General features: G+C 43.5%; 1 protein-coding gene across 1 annotated transcript in view; it reads right to left on the bottom strand.

Moving 5' to 3' along the window:
- The window catches only part of KCNH5 (potassium voltage-gated channel subfamily H member 5), a 146,547-nt gene that overhangs the window by 12,796 nt on the left and 110,105 nt on the right, over positions 1-23,646 (bottom strand). Inside the window, exon 10 of the mRNA XM_056492958.1 lies at positions 16,054-16,250. Coding sequence (XP_056348933.1) covers positions 16,054-16,250 — 197 coding nt within the window. The remainder of the gene's footprint in view (positions 1-16,053; positions 16,251-23,646) is intronic.

Raw genomic sequence — 23,646 nt, 5'->3', positions numbered from 1 at the left:
TTAGAAGTAAAAGAAGATTATTAATATAATAACAACTTTTCTTCCACCACTGTCCTGTCTGGTGTGTAGAGTTCTGGATTTGAAATAATTGAAAGGGCTCAGCTTTAATTGCAGTTAATTGCTGAAATTAAATCCAGAGCAGGATAACTTACTGCTGCTCAGGTTTGTGTTGGGAGAGGGGTGAGGAGGGAGGCAGAGCTAGTTCTGTTTATTTAGTGACAATTTTCAGAAGGCTGTGCTTTTATTCCAATGAAAAATATCAAAATCTTCGTGTTTGGCATCTGGCCAGCCCTGCTTGTGCAGTGTTCCTGCATATCCTAAGTACAAAGCCACACAGAACATGGGCACAGAGGATTTGCAGAATTTGTGTTTTTCTTCTCTGTGTTTTTGCCTCTTACTGCTTTTTGCCTGAAGACTAAATGATCCCACTAAATGCCTACGAGAGTCTCTCCATTTACAAAGTAATACATCAGCAAAAGAATTGCAAATTGTTCCCCAAATGTACTTCTCTCTCCTGTCTGCTTTAAGTGGAAATTTAAATTAATTGGAATCATTATGGCTTTCTTTTTTAACTTAAATATTACTGTACCAGACTATAAAGTGCCTGAAATTTAATCTAAAGTCTTCAGACCTGAAAAAGCATTTTGCAACTGAAAGATTTTTGATTTTTGTCCAGCTATATCTACTGGTCCAATAAAAAATAACACCCGTTGCTATCAGCCTTGTTTCTGACATTGAGAACATTCTACCTGGCTTTCAGAAACCCTGGTTTAATATGGAATGTGCCACCAGCTACTCTGTTCACTTCATCACTTTCAAGGTTTTGTTAATTTATTGAAAAGCTTTTACAGCAGGAGCTTCAATTAAAACAAAGCATTTCCACTGCCACACGATGTAGAACACCATCAGTTTTGTTTGGAAGTGGTAAGTCCGAAATGAAAAAATAATATAAAAAACCCAAATGGAAGGGACAACGGGCAGCCTCTGTACCCAGAAGAGCCAAGACACCACCTTCTATTGCAAAACAGGGAGGTGAAACATGCTGCACTGTCAGATATTCCTCACCTGAATCAGGGCTAATAAACAGAGAACAATTTAGTGGAGTCACCAACTCCAGACTCAAGCCAACTCAAAAACATTCCAGTATTCCTGACTGGAGCAGTTTTAGACTGGTGGATGGGCATTCATTTGTTTCTTTCCCATTTGCTTCTAGATCCCAGTCAAGGACTTGATCTTTTGGGGCTAAAAGTGAGGACCTGCCTATGTCACACCACAGGGAAGGGCACCAGGATTCCTTTTGTCCTACAGCAGTGTCGCCCTGCAGAAAGGCAGGATCAAAGAGGATGGGGCCAGGCTCTTCTCAGAGGTGCCAAGCAGGAGAAAATGGGCAGAAACATACACTGGAGCTCCACCTGAACATGAGGGAAAACTTCTTTCCTGTGCAATGACTGAGTACTGGAACACATTGCTCAGATAGGGTGTGGGGTCTCCCTCACTGGAGATATTCCAGAACCATCTGGACACAATCGTGTGCCCTGTGCTCTGGGATGGCCCTGCTGGAGCAGACAGGAGGGACCAGATTGTCCACTGATGTCCTTCCAACCTGACCCCCCCTGGGATTCTGGCATTCTCTGGTTAGGCTGCATCCAGAGCTGCTCTCTCTGTCTCTGTTTTCAAGCCCAAAGCTCACACTGCACCTTGGTTCTGCACTCAGCCAGCCAAGCATGCCAAAATTACTTCAGTTATTCCTTCTTGTCTTGGGTTGCAATACAGGATGTGACCAGAAATGTGAATTCTGTCCCCACCTGTTGAAACCAGGTGGGGCAGTGACCCTGATCTCTGTGGGAGATATTCTCTGCTAATGGGCCATCTTTAAACCAGCTGGGCAATCATCTTTATCTTTCCCACAGCCCATCCTCCCTCCAGGAGATATCATCTGCTGCTGGCCCATTCAGTCCCAGTGCATGACTGATAAAATTCCATCATCCCACTGGGAGATGCTCCAGCCAGGGGAGGAGCCAAGCCTTTCCTACCCAGATAAAAACTGAGATTTTGGACAGCAAGGAACCTTCTTTCCACTGGATTCCAGAGGAAAACCAGACCCTTCCACATCATCCCTGGACCTTCAGAGGAAACTGCACCTTCTCCAGGAGCACTGCTCCAGCTGAACCACATCTGCCCCTGCAGGAGGATGCAGCCACCATTGAATGGGACTGTGCCAACACCCTGACTGACTGACGGGTGTCAGCTTGGATTCTGACTCTGGCAGGGGTTGGGATTGTTCTGTGTAATACTGCATTTCTATTTTAATTTTCCTAGTAAAGAACTGTTTTTCCTAATTCTCATATCATTGCCTGAGATCCCCTTAATTTCAAAATTATAATAACTTGGAGGGAAGGGGTTTACATTCTCCATTTCAAAGATAGTCTTCTGCCTTTCTTAGCAGACACCTGCCCTTCAAACCAGGGCATTCTTATACAGCGTATTGCCACATCACAGAGGGCTGAAGCTGTCTAGACCAAAGTCAGGACACTTCTGCCAGTGCTCACTCCCTTTCTGCAGATCTTTTGGATGAAACCCAAGCTGAAATGACCACTGACCATATCCCAGTGTCTACCTTACCCATGGGATGCAAACAAAGCCACAGGGGTGCTGCCAGGGAGAATGAGCTGGGGCTGTTCAGCAACTCACATCTGTGCTTCTGAATGCAGAGACAGCACAAAATGCACTGGCAGGGTGACCTGCAATTCTTGTAATTTGAAATCAAGACTTGGAAAGGATTAACACCTCTGAAAGACAGGGTCAGCCCACTGTGCATAGATGTGAAATAACTCAATTAAACCATTTGGAAATCCAAATTTGTCAGGACAAGAAGACCAAAAGGTTATTTAAACTTTTAATATCTACTTCATTTAACTATAGAAAGCTTGGTGAAATAACCTTAAAAAGTATCCTAGGGTTTCTTCAAGTGAAACATCTCTCCCAGCAGGAGCAAAGCTTTTCCCAGTTGGGAGCTCTTGGGTGGCAGGGTGTGATTAAGGAGTGCTGGCTGGTGGAACACGATGAAATTGCCTTTAATATGATGACAACCACTGCTTCAGTGGGGAAGAACCACTTGGGGAGGAAAAAAAGAGCCAGGACACAAGCATGCAAGCATTAAGGAGTATGCTGTCAAGAAGAAATATACCATGAAGAGGATGTGCTACTTTCACCTAAAACTTCTCCCTTCAGCCTTAAGTGGCTGGTGTAGCTCTGCCACTGAGGGTGCTTTAGCTCAAGAGACTGAAGGAATTACAGTCTTTCAGAGGCATCTGTAATTCTCAGCAGAGCAGGGGCCTTCTATTTATGGCATGATCAAATTAAATTAATTTTTAGAGAGCAAAGACCTCATTTCAATGATTTTGCTAATGTTTCCTCATACTTGAATGTGCACCACTGAAGGCTCTTCCTTCCTGGGGCAGAGAGTCAAGGGGAATCACCCACAGCCAGGAAAGCCAGGAGGAGAGCTATGCACCAGCTAGTGAGCTCTCTACCACAGAAACACAGCATCAGCCATGTGAAAATTCAGTGTGCTGCTCCCTGAAGCCACCTGGGCAGAGGTGGAGCTGCTGATGACAGTTGTGGCAGAGCCATGGGCTGCCTATGTGACACTCATCCCTGAGGATGAAGAGCTCTCCCTGTCCCCAGAGGGACCACAGCATGTTTTCCCAGCTCAGGAGATGTGACTGAGGCACTTGGCAAAGAGGTGACTCTGCAGAGCCCTGCCTTTATTTCTGAAGGGCATCCACAGGGGAAGAGGCAGCACAGGAGAGAGAACTGGTGGGTTTGGGGATGGCACCAACAGATGGGCAGGTGAAGAGCATTTCCTTCCCATGCAGTGCTGACTGCATTAAATCAATCCCTGGGCTTTCATGGCAATGAGCCAAGGCTGTCTGTGAAGGGTTTGAACCATCTGACCATATCTACTTGTGGGTATCACTCTGTTGGGTCTCCACACTTAATCTACTCTTAGGGAAAGCTCCTTCCATTTTTCTCACGTGTTTCTTGTTCTTCCCTGCTCTCTGTATCACAGCCCTCTCCTCTCTGCTAGCTATGGATGTCTGTAAAGCTCACCAGCCCTGTTTTTGTTCCCATCCATGTTCTCAGGCACTGACACAGGATGCTCCATGGGGGCTGAGCCTGCTGTTTTTGCAGCCTTTGCTTATCTCATTGCTCCAGACCTAAACAAATTAGTTTGTAATCCCCAGTATTGTATGCTCTGGAAAATCTGGCTTTAAAAGTGATCAGAAACGACCTCCTCATGTAAAACTGGAGTCAATCCTCTCTTCCTGTCTGGGGCCAGAAGGAAACCCTGTACCTGCACAAATAACAGGTCTTTGCAATCAATAACATTGACAATTCTCTATTTCCCTATTTGTGGCCATGCTTCACCCTGCTTTCATAGAGTTTGTGTTGCTTTCTACCACTCCCTGTGCACACACAATTAATGAAACACCAGCTGGTGCAGGATAAACACTGCTGCAGGGATGTAAAAAGACACTACACAAAACACAGATCTCTACCTCTGTTATTTTCCATCTCAGATGCTGTGTTTGCTCCCAGAGATCCTTCTGAGCTCAGAAACTTTGGCTAAAGCATCTCTCTGTTTTCCTCTTTGATTTTTTTTTTTTCTGATGTCCAAAACATCCAGCTCACCCCAATCCTTCCACACATGACAGCAGCTCTGCAGTCACCTTCTCCCAGGAAGGCTTGTCCAGGAGGATGGCTCTCCTCAGTGGGGTTGCCACCTGCCTTAGATGCTGGTCAGATCTTAGCACCATCAAGGTGCTCACAGGGTGGAGCACCTCACTTATAATGACAGGCAGAGAGAATGGGCTTGTCCAGCCTGGACAAGGAGCCAGGTCTGAGAGCCCCTTCCAGCCTCCAAAGGGGCTTCAAGGGAGCTGCAGAAGGACTTTTGATGAGGGCATGCAGTAATAGGGCAAAGGGAAATGGCTTTACACTGCAACACATTCAATTCAAGGAAGGAATCTTCCCTGTGAGGGTGGCACTGGCACAGGCTGCCCAGAGAAGCTGTGGATGCTCCATCCCTGGGAGTGTTCAGCACCTCACTGGATGGGGCTTGGAGCAACCTGCTCTAATGGAGGCTGTCCCTGCCCTTGGCAGGGGCGTGGAAATGATTTTTAAAGCCAAACTGACCCAAACCATTCTGAGATTCTGTAACTCTGTGTTCCCCCATGGGGCAGGGCTGATCCATGGGGCCAGAGCACCTGGCCCTCAAGGAAGCCAGCAAGGCTAAAGAAGGCTCTTGGGGGTTTTGCAAGCCCAGTGCTGTCCCAGCAGATTCTTTACCATCCCTCTTAGCAGCTGTCTGACACTTTGGACTGAATTTGAGCCCAACTGGTCTGGCAGGAAGCTCTTCATGGGACACTTACTACAAAATTTCTAACAAATGCTTTAAGTTACGGCTGCTGGTTCATCAGGCTCAGTCAGGCATCTGTTTGGTGCATTAATGCATGGCTGCACTGAGCTTGTAAATTATTATTCATGTACTTCTGTAGAACATCTTGAGGTTGTTGGCTGAGCCCTTCACTAAATGGGAACAGGGACAATTATTCACACATGAAAAACATTCTTGGTTCAGTCCAGCCATTTACATTTCTCGTGTATTCCTTGGCAGGATGGCCAATACAGCCTGGGAGAAGGATGGTCATTCATAACTGAGCTGCTCTGACCAGCAAGTGTTCCATTTAAAAATGGATTTACCTCAGACACACGATGGAGATGAAAATTCTCTCCAGTGGCACAAAGTCAAGGAAGGCAGAATTGGTGAAATAGAGAGGTCAGACACAGAAGTTAATTACAGAGATGACAGGATGCTCTGTGAAGGTCAGGGACATGGGCAAGGAAAACTGGATGTCTGCACACTGAGAGGGAAGCAATGGGCATGAATGGAAAAACAAATTTAACCATAATAAAAAGGCTTCATTTCATCTGACCAGTTAGAAATACCCTGATTAGAAATGGCTGTTCTTTGCTGCTGTCATCTGTTGGTTGCTTAGGTGCCCATTTTCATATTTTTAAGGGAGTGTGAAGTGTTTTAGGCTCTCAGAAAAAGCCAGAGCCTGTTCCTGCAGTAACAGGAGTTTTGTTAATAATAAAAAAGAGGAACAATGGACTGTTTCCAAAGGGATTTGTACTCACAGAGCACAGAGAGGTAAGTCCCCCTGCTCTGCAGGTACAGTGACTGAAGGAAATTTAATATAGGAAACAGCACATAGAACCTTTTTGGCAGCTGAGACAGCTTTGTGGAGTACTAATAAAAAAATCTGATATTCACCCAGAAGTAAGAGGGGAGGTCCCAAAGTTCAAAATATCAAAAGATCACTGACAGTTTAATTAATGGAGTTAAAAGAATCAGAGGCTTTTATAACTGCTCACACTATGCTCCTTTTTTTAACAGTAACATACAACTAAAAACTATATTATGTTTTTTTATCTTCAGGAAGGGAAACAAATTAAGAGTTAGGGCTGTAAACTCTGAGAAGTAAAAATATGGGGAAAAATAAATTAATAATATGCATTCCTTCCTAAATGCACAGAATATTTTTAGCTTTCAGTAAGCTGCTCAGAAGTGCAATAATAGGGGACTCAGCTTCTTTCAGGTGCTTCCCAGAATGTCCCTGTCCCTCCTGACAGCTGTGCCCACCTCTGGAATATATTTAAGCATTTTTTGAATTTGCTCCTCAAGGCTTTCTTTGCATGGGACCTGAACTGAGCCAGCTTGCTAATCACAGCCACTGGCAGACAATTAAAAAAGGCACAGTCAATCACCATCATGCTGGAAGTGACAGGCTGGGTTTTATTTTTAACAAAAACTAGTGGGATTCATGCAAACTTTCCCACAAAGTTCCTCTTGCACTTTGTTTACAATTTAATACATGCACTGTAGAAAGCAGCCCTGAAATGCCACTGAAAGCAATTTAAATCTAGGATTTGCAGGACTGCAATGATTATTATGTGCTGAACCAGCATGTTTGGGTATTATTGCATCTGTGAAGTGTGAGCTGAAAAATAATAGATTAATGGATTTATACTAGCACAGAAAAGAAAGATGTTGCACAGGGAGTTTTATTTAGCATTTGAGAAGCTGTTTACTTATTTAGTTATTTATTTGAGGAGCCTCTTTGTTCAAGTCAGGGTAAAAACCTAACAAAATCAGTGCTCTCTCCATGGCAAAACTGCTGTGAAATTGTCACTGATCATTTCTAGGTGGGTCAAAATGGATCCCATTTTGGGCAGAGCCAGACATCTCCCACTTGGATGAAGGCTCAAGCTCTGGCTGTGCCTGTGGGGATCCACTGACACAATCCCAATGAACAGGCAGAAGTTCTCCTTCCCCAGCCATGGCTTTGGGTACATTTTGGGTGCATTCCCAGTCTGGCAGAAGTGAGGTTTAGGGAATGAGAAGTCTGGGGTAGAATCTCATTTTATACCTTCAAGTCATACTGTGCTGTTGTTAAAATGTCTGGTGTTCAGCTCCAGGAAGCAATGACAGAATTAATCATCTCAATTTTTTTTAACATCTCCCCCTTTCTTTCAGAAGTTATCAAGTTGAAAAAAAATCATAGATCTACACAGCAATTAGGCTCAGGAGCCCCTGTAAGGAGAAATCCATTGCTGTGGAATAAATGCTTGGAAGGGTTAGAGGTAACACAAAACACCTCTGTCCCGACTTTCTGTGCAAATCCTGCCTGCTGGTAAAAACTTTCTTAACTGGAAATCAAAAATGAAATGGCAATGTTCCTTTCCATTGCACCAGGCACATTCCCTCCCCTTCCTCTGCAGTGGGAAGAGATTAAAAGCATCAATTTTAATGGATGAGGAGAGGAAGACACAAAATGTTTATTTTTTAATATTTACAAGATTAAAAATAGCAAACCTTTGATTTATTTTTTTATTAGCAGTCCTGTCCTGTGCAAGCAATGCCACCTTAAACTTTTACTAGCAGACAGCCTGCAGAATGCTTTCTGTGTCAACCAAGGAGAATCTTAATTATGAGAACTTTCTAAACAAGAAAATAGTATTAATTCCCAGAAAGCACAGTAGCAAATAATCATCAATCTGGATCTTCACTCCAACACAGGCAGCCACACTTTGTCTCCCTGTGGATGCTGCCACCCCTGAGATTCCTGTTTAATGATCTTTCCACACTCAGACAAACCCCCCAGACTGCACTGCCTGCCTGAGGAAGGGATGCTCCACCTTTCACTGGGTGAATCAGCTGAGTGCCCTTGTGTCAGCTGCTGATACTAAAGATGCAGAAAGCATCACACCAGCACTCAGGATTCCTTTGCCTGCAGCCAGACAGTGCTGTGCAATGATCCTCCAGTGAGGAGTGTGCTAAATTGCCTTGCATTTCTCAAAAAAGAACAGCAGACAAACAACACAAAACAACCTTTTGATTTAGATTTAGACAGGGAAGTTACACATAAAGGAAAAGAGTAAGTCTACCTCTGTAATGCCAAAGGATTATCAGAATTGGGTTCAGTCCTGCTTTTAACAGAGCTGGTGATTTGTCACTTGTTCCTACAGAAGCATGGTCAGGATGCTGAGGAAGGAATTTAACTCTGAGATTATATCCAGAATAGAATATTGTCCTGCTGGAACTCCAGAGGATTAATGTGGCTCTGAAACACTACTAAAGATGATGGTGAATGGGCTGATCTCTGCATCTGCGAGAGGAGAGGAGAGGAGAGGAGAGGAGAGGAGAGGAGAGGAGAGGAGAGGAGAGGAGAGGAGAGGAGAGGAGAGGAGAGGAGAGGAGAGGAGAGGAGAGGAGAGGAGAGGAGAGGAGAGGAGAGGAGAGGAGAGGAGAGGAGAGGAGAGGAGAGGAGAGGAGAGGAGAGGAGAGGAGAGGAGAGGAGAGGAGAGGAGAGGAGAGGAGAGGAGAGGAGAGGAGAGGAGAGGAGAGGAGAGGAGAGGAGAGGAGAGGAGAGGAGAGGAGAGATTTCAGTGGAAAGAGATTTACAACCATCATCTTATTTGACTGCCTGACCACTTGAGGGCTGATCAAAAGTTACAGCCTGAACTTAAGGGAAACATCCAAATGCCTCTTGAACACTGAGGGTTCAACTATCTCTCCAGGAAGCCTGTTCCAGTATTTGGCCATCCTCTCAGTAAAGAAATGATTCCTAATTTCCAGTAAGTCTTCCCTGGAGCAGCTCTGAACCATCCCCACACGTCCTGTCCCTGCATCCCAAGGAGATCAGTAGTTCTCTCTCTCTCCCCTTCCCCTCCTCAAGCAGCCACAGGGAGAAATGAGGTCACCCCTCATCCTCCTTTTCTCCAAACCAGACAAGCCCAAAGTGCTCAGCTGCTCCCTGCACTCCTTCCAGCCCTTTCACCAGCTTTGTTGCCCTGGATGCATTCAAGAGTTTCACACTTATCACCAAGTTCTGCACTCAGTGCAGCCACAGCTGAGCAAGGGAAAACCTCTGTGCTGCCTCTGCTCCTCCAGGGAGGGGCCCAGAGGTGAAATTGCAGCTCATTGCCCACGGTCAGCGTGACCTGAAGAGAGCCCAGAAGAGATGAGTGTACAGGAGATGAACAAGTGTCACAGAGCAGAGGGAAAGGAGTGGGGCACAGGGAAAGGAGTCCAGCTCACAGCTACAGAAGTGAACAGCAAACCCTCTCCAGCTCCTGCAGTGCTCACTCTGCTCTCACAGCTGTCCCACGCCGTCTGCCAGGGGCTCAACTTGACGCTGCTGCAGTTCTCCCTTTCAGTTTTTATCCTGCTCTTCTGCCTAGCAAAGTCACACACAGTCCTCCAAGGACTCACTCCCTTGCTTTGAGTGCCTTAAACTCAAATCCCCACATCCCTGAAGAGGGGCAAAGACACAGGGAATTGCTCAGGGGAGCAGGAGATGGGAAGGAAGAGATGCAGAAAAAGCTCCTGGCTCAGATCTGTAATTCTCACTTGGAAGGATCCGTGGGGCTCTCAGTGGCAAAAGGAGGAGGATGGCCTTTGCTGGGCAGTCTGTAACCACACAGCCACAAATACACAAGGAATTGCTGCATTATCTGTACTGATTAAATTCCTCACAGGTTTGGCCCAGATCCCTGAGCAGTTTCTACAGAAATTTCCAGCCCAGGACCACCAATCAACAATTTGGACAAGGTCACTTTTTTTGAAGGAGCTCTTCTCACTCAAGCACATTTGAAAAGTGTACAAGTGTAGACATCATTAGAGATGGTATTAGATAGATTAGATATAGATATAGATAGATACATATATAGATGATATAGATAGATATAGATATACATATAGATATAGATATAGATATAGATATAGATATAGATATAGATATAGATATAGATATAGATATAGATATAGATATAGATATAGATATAGATAGATATAGATAGATATAGATATAGATATAGATATAGATAGATATAGATATAGATATAGATATAGATATAGATATAGATATAGATATAGATTTAGATATAGATATAGATATAGATAGATATAGATAGATATAGATATAGATATAGATATAGATATAGATATAGATATAGATATAGATATAGATATAGATATAGATTAGATATAGATTAGATATAGATATAGATATAGATATAGATATAGATATAGATATAGATATAGATATAGATATAGATATAGATATAGATATAGATTAGATATAGATATAGATTAGATATAGATATAGATATAGATATAGATATAGATATAGATATAGATATAGATATAGATATAGATATAGATATAGATATAGATATAGATATAGATATAGATAGATATAGATATAGACAGTGGAACAGTCCTTTGGGAAACATTGCAATTGAGTATTAACATATCTGGAGAGAGCAGTGATTGCAATAAAGCTAAAAAATAAAAATCATCAAAAATTTTCCAAAGTCCTTTCAAGCATAATGGCAGCTGCAAAGTCTGCTAAGATTGAACAAAGCAAAAATCAAATTGATTTTTGAGGGTGCAACTTACTTGCTCGGCAATCACACTAAACAGTCACTGAAGACAAACTGTAGCTAAAGGACTTAATTTTCTGGGACAGCATGTTCATATAAAAGAAAAAAAATCCCAGACAACTGAAGAGCAGAGAGGGAGAGAAAAGGCCTGAGACAAAGATAATGCTCTGACCCCTTTCCATGTGAGCAAATCATTCCCCACGACCGATGGGGACTGAGTGTAAGCACCAGCTGGGGAAATGAAAACAGCTCTGAACTAAGATCTTGCAGTTGAGAGTGGCTTAATTCAGAGCTCAACACCTGAGAAAGTCCCCAGGGTCACCAGAACTCAAGTGACTTTCAGGGGCAAGGGCTGATAGCTGAACAAGGCTGTCTGCCTCTGGCATTGCTTCTGCATCAGGACACTCACTAATACAGCACACCATGGGGAGGGTCTGGAAAATGAAAATAGGGATGGTGAATAAACCTTGGGACAACCTTCACTTTCAGGACACGTGAATGCAGAACTCAAAATAAAGCTTTCCTAAAAAAACCACATGACACAGAACTGACAAGTGATTCAGCCAAGAAACCACATGTGATGCATTAAAACCTCAAGCAAGAAGAGGAAGGCAATTTAAAAAGAAATTATTCTAATCTGAAGGAAGAAAGGAAAACAGGACGTGTGTGTTAACACAGTCTGATAGCCTTGCCTGCTAAAAAGCCCCAGAGATTCAGTGCTGGAGGTATTAGGTAACACCAGTTACAGTGCTGTCCCTGGCTTTAAGAGCATTGCAGGGAGAAGAGCTGAGCCTCCCTGAATGGGATTTTGCTGCCTTAAAGGCACTCATCTCTCTCACATCTCCTTGGCTCACTCTCAGCACCTTCCAGGAGCAAACACACCAGGGGTCAGACATGAACAATTGTCCTCTTCCCTGGCTGCTCCTGACTCATCCCTTCAGCACAGCTCATTCTGCCCACGGTAGGAAACCAGGATGTGGTGTGTGCCTTGAAAGCTGTGGCTGAAGTCTTTGCTGTGTGGAAGCACAGGAGAATTTTAGCTGTGATTTCAAGGAGGGACAAGATTTCATGTGGATTTTTTTCCCTGGCTTGCACAGGCTCTGCTGGGCTGGCAGTTCAGCAGAGGTGGTGCATTAGCTGTGACAAATTGAAGCAATGATGAGAAAAGGGAAAAAAAAAAAAAACCAACAGAGTGTGGCTGGAGCAGGGGCCATATGGAGGCAGATAGGGCAGGACTTTTTCAGGACAAACATCCTTGTTCTGTCTCCTGGAAATAAACACAGCACAGCACAAGTGCAGGAATGAGGTTGAGATGTGAGCATGGACAGTAGCAGGGGATCAACACCACCCAAAACTCTCAAAGCCTTCCAACCCAATTCCAAGAAGGTCTGGAAGAAGTGAGTGTGCATGATAACTAAACTGCATAGAAAATGAGAAACTTTTCTCCAGGATGGGGAAACCCTATCTATAAAGAGGTACCCTCACAAGCCTGGGCATGTGTGCACCCACAGCCCTGGACACCCCAGCTGGAACAACACTGGAGCCAGGACTGGTCATCTCTCTTCCTCACCCTTCTTTTGCTTGTTTGCTTGCTTTCATTCATCCCTCTCTCTCTCTGCTCCCTTTCACCCCACTGTTTTATCCAAACCCCACTGCTGTGTGCTTACACAAGGAGAGCACAACTCATAAAAACTCCCACTTTTAACCCATAAAAATTCCCATGCCAATGTGTAATTTACCAATGAAACTTTGCAACCATTTGCAGACCCCCCCTGACTTCTGTTGCTCCTTTTGACCTGAGATTTCCACCCTGGGTGCTCACTTCCCTTTGACAACTGGATGCACAGAGCCTCCCAAAAATCAGTCATGACTCCCCTCCTCAGGCAGGGCTCCATGGCTCAAGCTTGCACAGAGGCCTCCCTCCAGCTGTGTGAAATCTTGAGAGGCACTTAATGAATTAGATATTATTAATATTCTCTTCCAGCATCAGAAGGCAGTAATTAACTCTTTGAAGACTCATCCCAAACCCTTCTTTATTACTCAGTCCTCAGAGGCAGCTGTGTAATCTCATTGTGTTTTTAAAGAATATCTTTTCAGAATAATTATTTTCCTCGATTAAAAAAAAAAAAAAAAAAAAGAAGTTCAAAGTCCTGGTTCTGCCTTGGATTGTGCATTAGTGATGTCAGACATGCTGCAAGGATATTAGAGCACAAAACATGATATGCTGCAATACTTTTGCTGAGCAGATCCCTTAAGGAGGTCATTCAATACGCCACGCTCTAAATGATATTTGGGAGTGAGAAAACATTATTTTCCCACTTCAACAAGACTTTGCTTCCCTGTCATGTGGAAATAACCTTTTGTGCTCAGCACTATTATTACATTATTAGTCTTTTGAATGTCTAAATATTTTGCAGTCTATGGACTGCACCAAAGAGCTGGCTGAGGGACAGGGCAGCACCCAAATCCATGGATGCAAGTTTCAAAGAGCAGACCTGGTGCAAGAACACTTCTGCCTATGTATTTTTGACAGTGAGAACAGCCAGTTTCTCAGGCACAAACCCCCAAGGAGTGTATTTATGTTACAATTAAATGTCAAACCCTATGACTGATGACTATGTGGAAAAAGTGCTAAGTATATATTTCTATAGAGATCAATTAAAGGAAGCGATGCTTTTCTTTCCATTTAGGTGACATGACTCCAGCAGAAGCTGCTGCAGCACAGTGCAGCTGCCAGCCCAGCCTCCCTGCCTGAACAACTGCTTTCTGTTCACCTTTGGAACTGTCCTGGATGGCACCGATTTTCCTCAGGAATGAACTCACTGCAAACGCTTCTGTGGCTCCCAGCAGGAATCACGTATCCCTCCAGCAGACAGGAGGTTTGAAACTATCCCCTGGATATCTTTATGTAACAGTTGGATTCTGCCCTGTGCTGGATGTAGCATGATCTATTTTGTGCCCAAACAAAACACAGAATTTCTGCAAAGCAGGCTCAGGCTCAGCACATCTGACTGCAACTGCAGGAGAGGGGTGGAGTCCATCTGATGAACATCAGCTATTTAACAGTTAGTGATCCTGGACTCTGAAATCAAAAGGGGATGGTTTTCCCATCCCAGACTGGGCACAGAAGATGGGCCAGATGATTTCATCCCTCAAGGGCTGTGGAGGTGACTGGTGACTACGCTGGACATCATCACCCAATTTTTAATGAAATGAACTCCACTCTGCTCATCCCACATGGACACCACCCTTCTTGGCCTCTTCATCTGCTCTCATGTACTGCCCACACATTCCCCCAAACAGCATTTCCTTTGCTTCTGCAAAATCTAACATTTCTTTAGGAATGCTGCTCCTTCTCACTGGGAGTCACTGTCCCCAAGTCAAAGTCCATGTACCTGACACTGAGCTAAACACAGCTATCTCTACTGGGAACTTAAATTCCATTAATTATTCCACCTGTGTGATTCCCCAAGCCAGGGACCTGCCAGGGAAACCAATTCTCCTTTAAAAAGGTGTGTGTGAGAGAAGAAATTCTGTGACAACTCAGCCAGGAGGCTGCTCCCCATATACATCCCTGGACTGCAGCACCCTGCCCTGCCAGGAATCTCAGGAATCCAGCTGCAGTGACAGGTTTTAAGGAGGAAAGAATACATTTTGGTACATGTATGTGGCATTATCTTGTCCCATGAAATCACCATCAGCAATGCCTGAGCAGAGCTGTCACTGCAGGGCTGCAGCTGGTGAGGGTGCAAGGGGGGAATGCTGAAGTCAAGGCTGGGAGCACTTCTTATCAACAGAGAAGTGAGAAGCTGGAAACCACAAAGCAGCTTCCATGCCCCAAAGCTCTCCTTCAGGTCTGAAATGCAGTTAACAACCTCCCAGTCAGAGGTAAGCTGACAAGCTGGAACCAAACCTGATTATAACTCAGCTCTTTCAGGCTCCAGCACAGACAGAGGGGCCCTGTAATCCCATTGCATCTGCTTCTTGCCATGGGTATTTTGTGCCATACTTGGGGTACTCATGAGAACAAGTGATGCACAGAAATTGAAACCTCCTCTGAAAGCAGCTCCAGTGGCTAGAGAGAAACTAGGCTTAAGAAAGTGAAATTCTAGTTGTGTTGAACTGTTACTGCAGAGGCTGAAACTGTCTTGTGAAATACTGAGGCAGCCTTGGTACATTATCAGGTGAGATGCCCAAGGTACAGCTGCAGAAAAACGTGTTTCCGCAGCTAGAGGATCACAGCTAATGCCCAGTAATCTATAAATCATTGTTATGAGATTTCTCTATGCAAATGAAATTTATATAACCCTCATCAATCGTAAAAAAAAAAAATCATAAAGATGGAATTTTGCAGCCGCAATGTGAATTAGAGGATCCCTTAACCTGTTTTCAAGAAACGTCTTTATAGCTAATTAATTTTTAGATGGAGTGTTCTTTGAAAGAACTAATGGATAGTGAGCATTGCTGATTGATTATAAAATGAGCAGGAGGGTTTAAGAAGTGAGCTGTGAATGTAAAATCACTACCCAGCTTTATTAACCTTGCCATATTAAAATTCTAGACTGCAACTGCAAGGAGCAGGTATTAATACAGTACCTTTGATTAGTGTGTTTTATTTATTTAACATCAATAAATTTCTCTTAGTTGGTCTATAACATCGACATCCATCAGATTGTCCTCTGAACTGTATCTTAGAGACTTTGAGAAATCCAGAATCTGGATTCGATAATATATAACTTCATACATTTATGTGATGGAGTGGAAAGAAAAAATACCCAAAAAATGAAAACTAGCAACTGTGAAGTAAAGGAAAAGAAATGCAATTCATATGTCATCCTGCTAGGAGTGCTCTCCAGAGCTGCAAACCTACAGGTAACTTTTATTGAGCCATCCTTACCCACAGTGGCAGCATTTATCAAAAGGCCACTCAATCTGCAATGACCTGAAAACATCAGGAGGAAACTGGGGGTGGTTAAACACTGCAAGCACCTGCAGGACCGTGCAGTCTCCTGGTGGGAGAAGGGAAAGTAAAGAGCTTACCCTCTTCCTCAGGTTGCAGGTGAGTGTGAGGTTCCTGGAGAAGGAGTTGGCAAAAGCAGTGTAGAAGTCCAGCACTTTCAGCAAGGCTTCTCGCTTGATTATGTGCAGGTCACAGTAGGTCAGAGCCCGAACGTTGGCACAGGCATGGGCCAGGCTGGTTTCCTTCCAGAAGATATCACCAAACACATCACCTTTACCTGAAAAACAGCAGGGCACAGTTGTTACAAGGTAATGCTTTGGCAGAGTTTCTCAGCACGCAGGTGATTTTTTCACAACCTGTCTTACACTCCCAATTATCCCAACGCAAGCTCCCAACCATGAAAACTAACAAGGGTAAAAGTTTTAAAATTAGCTGAGGTACTTGAGCATCTTTAGCAGTAGCCCCAGGTTTTTAAGGTATTTATAGATTGCTCTGTGAAGTGTCACAAAGCATGAGAGCCAGATTGTAAAGGTCTCCTTGTAGCTGAAGATACAAGCAATGGATTTTTCAAAGGTTACCCAATATAATGAGCACTTAACTAATGTTCAGGTGATTGGATATTTCAGGTGTCTGTTCCCAAGTGATTTAGGAGTCCTGCTCTTACAAAAACCTTCTCACATCTATGTTCTTTCATCCTCAGGGCTCTACAGTGAGGGGCAGGAGCCAGCTTCCAGGGCCCAAGGAACACATTTTAAAGGGTGCTTTAACATTTTTAATTCAGTGTCAGTGGACACACTCCTTCTGGAAAACCCACCAAAAGCCTCACTGAGACTTTTAACCTTTAAATAACCATCTCTAAATCTTAAACACATCCAAAAGTATAGTTCTAAACCCAAATTCATCCATTTAAGTAGAAGCTTAGGTTAAGTCTGTATTTCAATGTTTGCTGAGTAAGAGAGGGTTTGACACCTGAGACACATACATGTATAAATACCTTCAACCAGGGGGGAAAATTACACCTGAAGGTAATTTCTGCACTGGCAGGCAGTGCAGCAAAACAGCTGATTGAGGACTTGGGGCTAGCTGTAGAAGTGCTCCAAGGGCTGGGAGTGCACTGACTGAGCCCAGTTTCCTTTCCTCTGCAAGGAATCCACATCCCCCCACACCTGTGCTAGACACCAAAGCAGGAGAAGAGGATGAGGATTCAAAACCACACTTCTGACCCCACCAGAACCCAGCATGGCTGCAGATTGGAGAGATGCTTTCAGGTTTGGACCTTCTGGTTGTTCTGAGAAGAGCCAACAGAAAACACACTGGAACATCCCTGGCCATGGGCTGGGCAAGCACCACGGTTGTGGTTTGTGGCTGACACCTCAAACCCTGAAGCAGAAACTGAGGTACAAAGGGTATTTTTTGTTTCCCAGCTCTGTATTTTAGCAGTTTTTAAAAGGGAACTCAAATCAGTCAGTGGCTACTGATTTCAGGCACCTCGAGCAGCCCCTTGGTGAAGGTTGGTGATGTTACAGTTTTGGCATAAAAAAGGTAATGAATTTTCCTATTTCCTCTTTTAAGAACTTTTAACATTTGGTTGTGGAAACACAGACCAGAGGGGTAATCTATCCAACCTTATTACTTTCAGTTCTCTATTTCCATTTCTGCTTTTGGTATTGTATCCAGTAAAACATATCTAACATTTCTCAGGCAGAGTGAAAGAAAATGTGCAAGTCCTTATCTTCCCTTCTCTGTTTTTATTTTCTAACAAATGTCTCTATAACAGAATCATCCCTTAGAAAGGTTATAACTGCACCTCATTGAGCTGCTTTTGATTCTACATATTTTTATGTAATTAAAATTAACTACAATACATAACACAGCTGGTATAATTTATAAAACGAGGTGCTTTAAAATGTTTTCCTTAATACAGAACATTTTCTAGTAACATTATAATTTATCCAATGTACTGTTTTGAAATTACCTTTTGCAGTTAATTGTCCTTGTCTGTACTTAGAGCTCAAAATCCAGTTTACAGACACGCTCAACAGAGTTACATAATTTATAGAGAACAGTCCATTTTTGAAATGCAGAAAATTGCTTAATGGATTTGCTCTCTGAGGTGGACACAGGACAAAGCTGAGTCCTGCTTTCCGTGCAGAGTGAAGTGGTTTTACCACTGAAATGTGAGCAAACCACTTGTTCTCTTTTTAAATTTAGCCTAATACGTAGTTAATTTAACCAAGAGCTTGAAAGCAGTGGATGCTCACCCCGAAACTCAGGACAAAGTGTTACAGAATCTGTACACAAATCATGGATGAAAGAAACCAATATTCATAAACTTGAGGAGATTTCATTGTCAGAGAACTGCCCTGGTTGAGACTTAAAGGCTGGGACATGATGAACTGAACTTATTCACAATTCCATGAGCCATCACTCACTGCATTTGAAGGGTAAAACTCTAAACTCTGCTCACATTGTGGTTTATACTCTTCAGAAAATACAAAATCCTGGAAGCCTTTAAGGGATCTCGAATTTGACATTTCCCACACACACTTCTGAGCTTGTTTGCTTGTTATAAATGTGCTAAGGAATGCACAGAATGAAAACAAAACCGACCAGATTCTCCACAACAACGTGTCTTTTTTCTTAAATACAGAGATTAATGTACTATACTTTATCCCTATTAACTGCAGTTCACTGTGCAGAGAGAGGTAATTATTCACTCAGGACAAGATCAGATGTTAGGAAAAAATTCTTTTCTCAGCAGTTGAGGCACTGAACAGGATGCTCAGAGAAGCTGTGGGTGCCCCATCCCAAAAATGTTCAGGGCCAGGCTGGATGGGGCTTTGAGCAACTTGGTCTAGTAAAAGGTGGTTCAACCCATTCCATGATTCTGAGGTTAATTTTACACATTGCAACTAAATAAGAACAAAATTTTCAGGGTTGCAAAACAGAAAATTTAACTGGCTAGGTCTGACACAGCTTCCCAGAGACACATACAAGTATTTTTCACTTTCAAGGGATGCTCAGAGCTCCAGGGAAAGTGCTGCTGGGGCTGAGCTGGGAATGCAGAGGTGCTGATTATGCAGTCTGCATAATTTCCAAAGCTTCTCTCTGGAGATTTACTGAGGTCTCAGTACATTCCCTCCCAAATCTGCCCAGTCCTGAGTCCTGAGCATCTCCTGAATGGAGGCAAAGCTCTGGGAAACCCTCCTACCCCTGCTCACAGTGCCCAAAGCATTGCTGGAAGAAGGAATGCTGTAAATTAAGAGTGGGATCTACTTGCATACATTTTACACATCACAGAATCATAAAATCCTTTGGGTTAGAAAAGACCTCTAAGATCATCAGGTTCAACCATTACCCAGCAATGCCAAATCCACACTAAAACATCCCCTAAATGCCACATCTATAGAATTATAAAATCATTGAGTTGGGAAAGACCACTAAGATGGTAAAAATTTGGATTTTGCAACTGAAAGGAGCATGGACAACAAGAGGATATGTGAAGGGTGTTGGTGGCAGGCATAATTTTTGCTGAAATAGTTACATTGCTTTCATTTTAAAAAACTATGTATGTGTGCCTGCACACAAAATATACATACATATTCATGCATAATCACAGAAATATATTTAGGGGTAATCACATGGTTCACAGCTGTATAACAGGTCAGGATATTTCTATGCACTGTTCTGTATTCTGACAACCTTGCCAAGTAGATTTGGGGGGGAGATGCTCTGTACAGCCTTACACCATGGACTAACCTGTCAATTTGCCAGACAGGAACTCATGCCTGGACCTTTCAGGCAGAAAAATTCTTAAGGGCTTTATGGAACCCCCCAGGATCTTGCAGATGGAATGAAAAAGTGCTTGAATTCGGAAACAGTCTTTTCAAACAGCATCTCAGAACCCACATGTGTATTTATGTAAAGACAAAATTCATCCTCCTTCAGATGGGAACAGAAACTGAGCTAATAAATATCCCAGCAGACATAAGAGCTTGATGGATCCTTTGGAAGAAAGTTTAGGCAGGCAGTTAAAGAATAAATTATTGGTGGGAAATAGTGCTGGGGAAAAACACATAAAGGGGACCAAGACTTCTTAAGGAGGTGTTTTTCTGTGCAGTCTTAGCTGATAAACCAGCTACCCTTTAACCATTTCAAAATATGTCCAAAGCCTCATCAGTCACTCTAGCACGAGCCAGACATGATGAATGATGTTGGCTTTCCATCAGGATGCACTCAAACCTCACTTGCTTATGAAAAGCAAAGGCTGATGGTGTTTGAGGATCAGCAAAACTGTTTCACAGAGAGAAAATGTTCATCCAATCAGCTCAAGTGCCAAATACCATGAAGTGATGACAGCATGCACACAAGTGGAGGTGATAATTACATATATTGGTGTCTATACTCATACAAATTCATGGTTCCATGTATCTGCAGTGAGCCCTCTTGCTGCAGGACGTGCCAAAACTGATGTAGAAACCCAAGGAGCAGGGAGGGAGTCAGCCAGATTCACCCAGAGCAGCTCTGTGAAGGACCAGTTCTGCATCTCCTTACCGTGGCACACTGGGGTTGCACAGGTTTACAAAATGATGGGATATATTCATGGAATAAAATCCATCTGTGGCTACTAAACACAAAGGATTTCCCTCTGGGTGAAATACAATCCAGTGGAGGGTTGGAAACATTCTGAGAAGTGTCACAGTTTCCTTACTTCACCTTCCTGCTTTCTCCTGGATATCTGCTCTTGACCACTTCTGGAGACAGGGCTGGCTGGATTTCTGGGCTTAGCTGATTCAGCTGTTTCTGCCCCAAAATTGTGTCTCGAGAAGGTGGGGGGGATGCAGTGGTGCAAATCCACCAGGTGCATTCCCCACCCTGGACATCCCTGCAAGCACAGCCCAGGATGTGCAGAGATGACCCCAAACTGTGACAGTGGTCTTCTTGCCCCTGTGAATGTTTCAGCCTCAGCTTCTTCTGGGGCATCCAGAAGGGCCAGAGCTTCCTTGAAAATCAGATCAGAGCTGCAGATAAATCCACCTCTACAGGACTGCATGGGAAAGGGCAGAACAACAGGAGAAAACAGCATTTCCAGCCTCTGAAGCTTTGTCAAAACAGTCAGTAAAGCAGCAATGACAGGAGACTGTGCCAAAACCCAGCTCTGTGCTGGCAAAGGCACTTTGCACTATTTAACACAGTGCAACCTTCCCCATCTGCACCTGGAAGCACAAAGGAATTGACCTTTCTTCCAGAATTCAGGACTGCTGCAAGCAAGGCCCAAAGTCCAGAAAGATTTCTCTCCTTATCACTCTCATTTTCAGTGCAAGTATCATACTGCCTCACATCCTTCTAGAAGCCCCAGCTCCTGGAGACAGGTTATTTCCATTTTGATTTTATATAGAAATAGGTTTCAATCCTTTCTGACTGAGGAAATAAACCTGAGAGCTTGGCCATCCCTACCACCTTGAAAACTCGTTGGGCAAATCAGATTGCCTCAAAATGTTAGTCTGATTTAAAAGAACTGTACCAAATGATTTTTAAATAATTTTCCTATTCTTGTGCTGGCAAGACTTTCCAGTTTTAGCAGTGAAGCATGCAGATCTAATTCAAAAACATATCAATTCAGAAAAAGGAATCTTTCTGATTCTGGAGGCTGTGGATCAAATTTGTAACACACTAGCTGGCACTAAATTAACATTGATGTTTCTTATCATAATTAACCACCATGCAGAGAACACAAAAATATATTAAATTTACAAAATAATATGAAAAATTCAGGTTTGTCAGTAAAAACTAATGACACTTTTGAACAAGCATCAGTAGGACTAAATCTTACAAAGGTACTGCAGATGTCAACCCAGACCTGCATATCTGATTCCAAGGCACTTAAGAAGAATTGCACAGTGCAGACCAGCAAATCACACTTGTTTTCAGATCAGTAATCCCTCAAGTATTTTGCAAAATACTTTCAGAGTCAGCTCTTAAAACCCAGCCTAAATCACATTAATTATTTCAGTTCTGCTAGCTGAAAAAACCCAACCCTTTATTCTATGAATCATTTTCTTCTTAGTTAATTTAGAGCTTTAACTCATTGGAGCACAGGGGACTTTCCCTATAGATGAAATAGGACACAGCCTGTTCTGTAAATTGCTACCAGGTGCATGCTACTAACCTGGGGAAATGTTCACAATTAGTCTGACTTGGTTGACTTCACATGGAAAACAACACAGAAGTTCAGTATAAATTAGCAAGAGCTGATTTGACACAGGGGCCAATTCTGCCACCTTCATTCCACTGGAGAAGAAACCCAAGCTGCAACTAAACAAATTAAAATCAGGGAATTAGCCACTAACACTGTGAGATGGAGCTGGACTGACAGGTTTCCATGGCACAAAGTGCATCACATGCATGGTCAGCTCGTCCTGCACAAAGCACCTGCCTGGCTGCCCAGGCAGGGAAATCCAAAGTGCTGATGCATGGATACCAAATATCACCTTGATAATGCCCTGGATGAGAGCTATGGAGCTCCTGGGATTCCTGCTCACCCACATGGGAGCTGCCCTTCCCTCTAAAGAGCTTTTCTTTGTGTGATTTGGTGGGACACTCAATCTTTTGACCTCCAAACACAGGTTGCATTAAGAGCAGAAAAAGACTCATCCCTCATTTTCACCTGCCACACCAAACTCAAGAAGGTGCTTTACTCCTCTGATACTGCATCATATCCCCTTCCCAGATTAAAAAAATTGGGAATAATTCATGAAGCAGACCTTTAATAAGGTCTGGTCTGTCTAATAACAATTGATACTCTGGAATTATCTGCAGAACATGCTGACAATCAACATGCAATACATAAAGGCAAATAACAATACTATGGGATCAGGACCCTAAGTGTGGCTGAAACATGAACTATTAAATTTATATTCATTCTGACTTGACTCTCATGCTGAGCAGCCCCCACCAGGATTTCACTGCTCAATATATTTTTATTGCTATGCAGCTTGAGCAATATTTTTGATCAATTCCTACAATCAACATCTGAACACAGTGGGCCATTATTTTTCTGCTGAAAAAAACAACTTCTTTAAACCTTGTTAATCAATATGCCCAGTTTAAGTTCCTGCACAGCTTACACAGCCAGCTGTGCAAATAGCAGGAGCTGGAAAGCAACTTTCAGAGGCACTTGGCTGGCATTGCCACCCATGTGTGACTCCTCATCAGGAGCAAATTCAGGCTAATTGCAGCAGGGTGAATTATGAGCTGCCCTCTGGTAGCTGATGCCTCTTTTCATTAGCCTGGGGACTCCAAACCCCTGGTCCTCCCTGGGATCCTTGGCTGGTAACACCTCCCCGTGCAGAGCAATGCCAGTTAAATTGTTTACTCCTGCTTGAGACGGTGGAAAATTACTGATGTGCCTTCTCAGGGTCACCTCACTCGCTGGGAAAGTTTGGATAATTAGAGACAAGAGTGTTTGCCCTTCTCCATTCTCCTGGCAGCTGCAGATGAGCCATGTTAAGATGCCTGTGTCTCCTTTTCCCTCGTGTAGCAGCACCCCAGCTCTGCACAGAGCTCCCTGCTGCAGCCAGGACCTGCAGAAGGTGGGACACTGCCCTGGAGAAGGGGAGGTAGCTAATGAGGGGAACATGATGGGGCACCTGCATATCTCCATTAATGAGTCC

Source organism: Oenanthe melanoleuca, chromosome 5 (assembly GCF_029582105.1).
Source record: "Oenanthe melanoleuca isolate GR-GAL-2019-014 chromosome 5, OMel1.0, whole genome shotgun sequence".
In the NCBI taxonomy this organism is placed as follows: domain Eukaryota; kingdom Metazoa; phylum Chordata; class Aves; order Passeriformes; family Muscicapidae; genus Oenanthe; species Oenanthe melanoleuca.
Note: the sequence above shows the minus strand (reverse complement) of the source record. Positions and strands in the feature narration are given on the sequence as shown.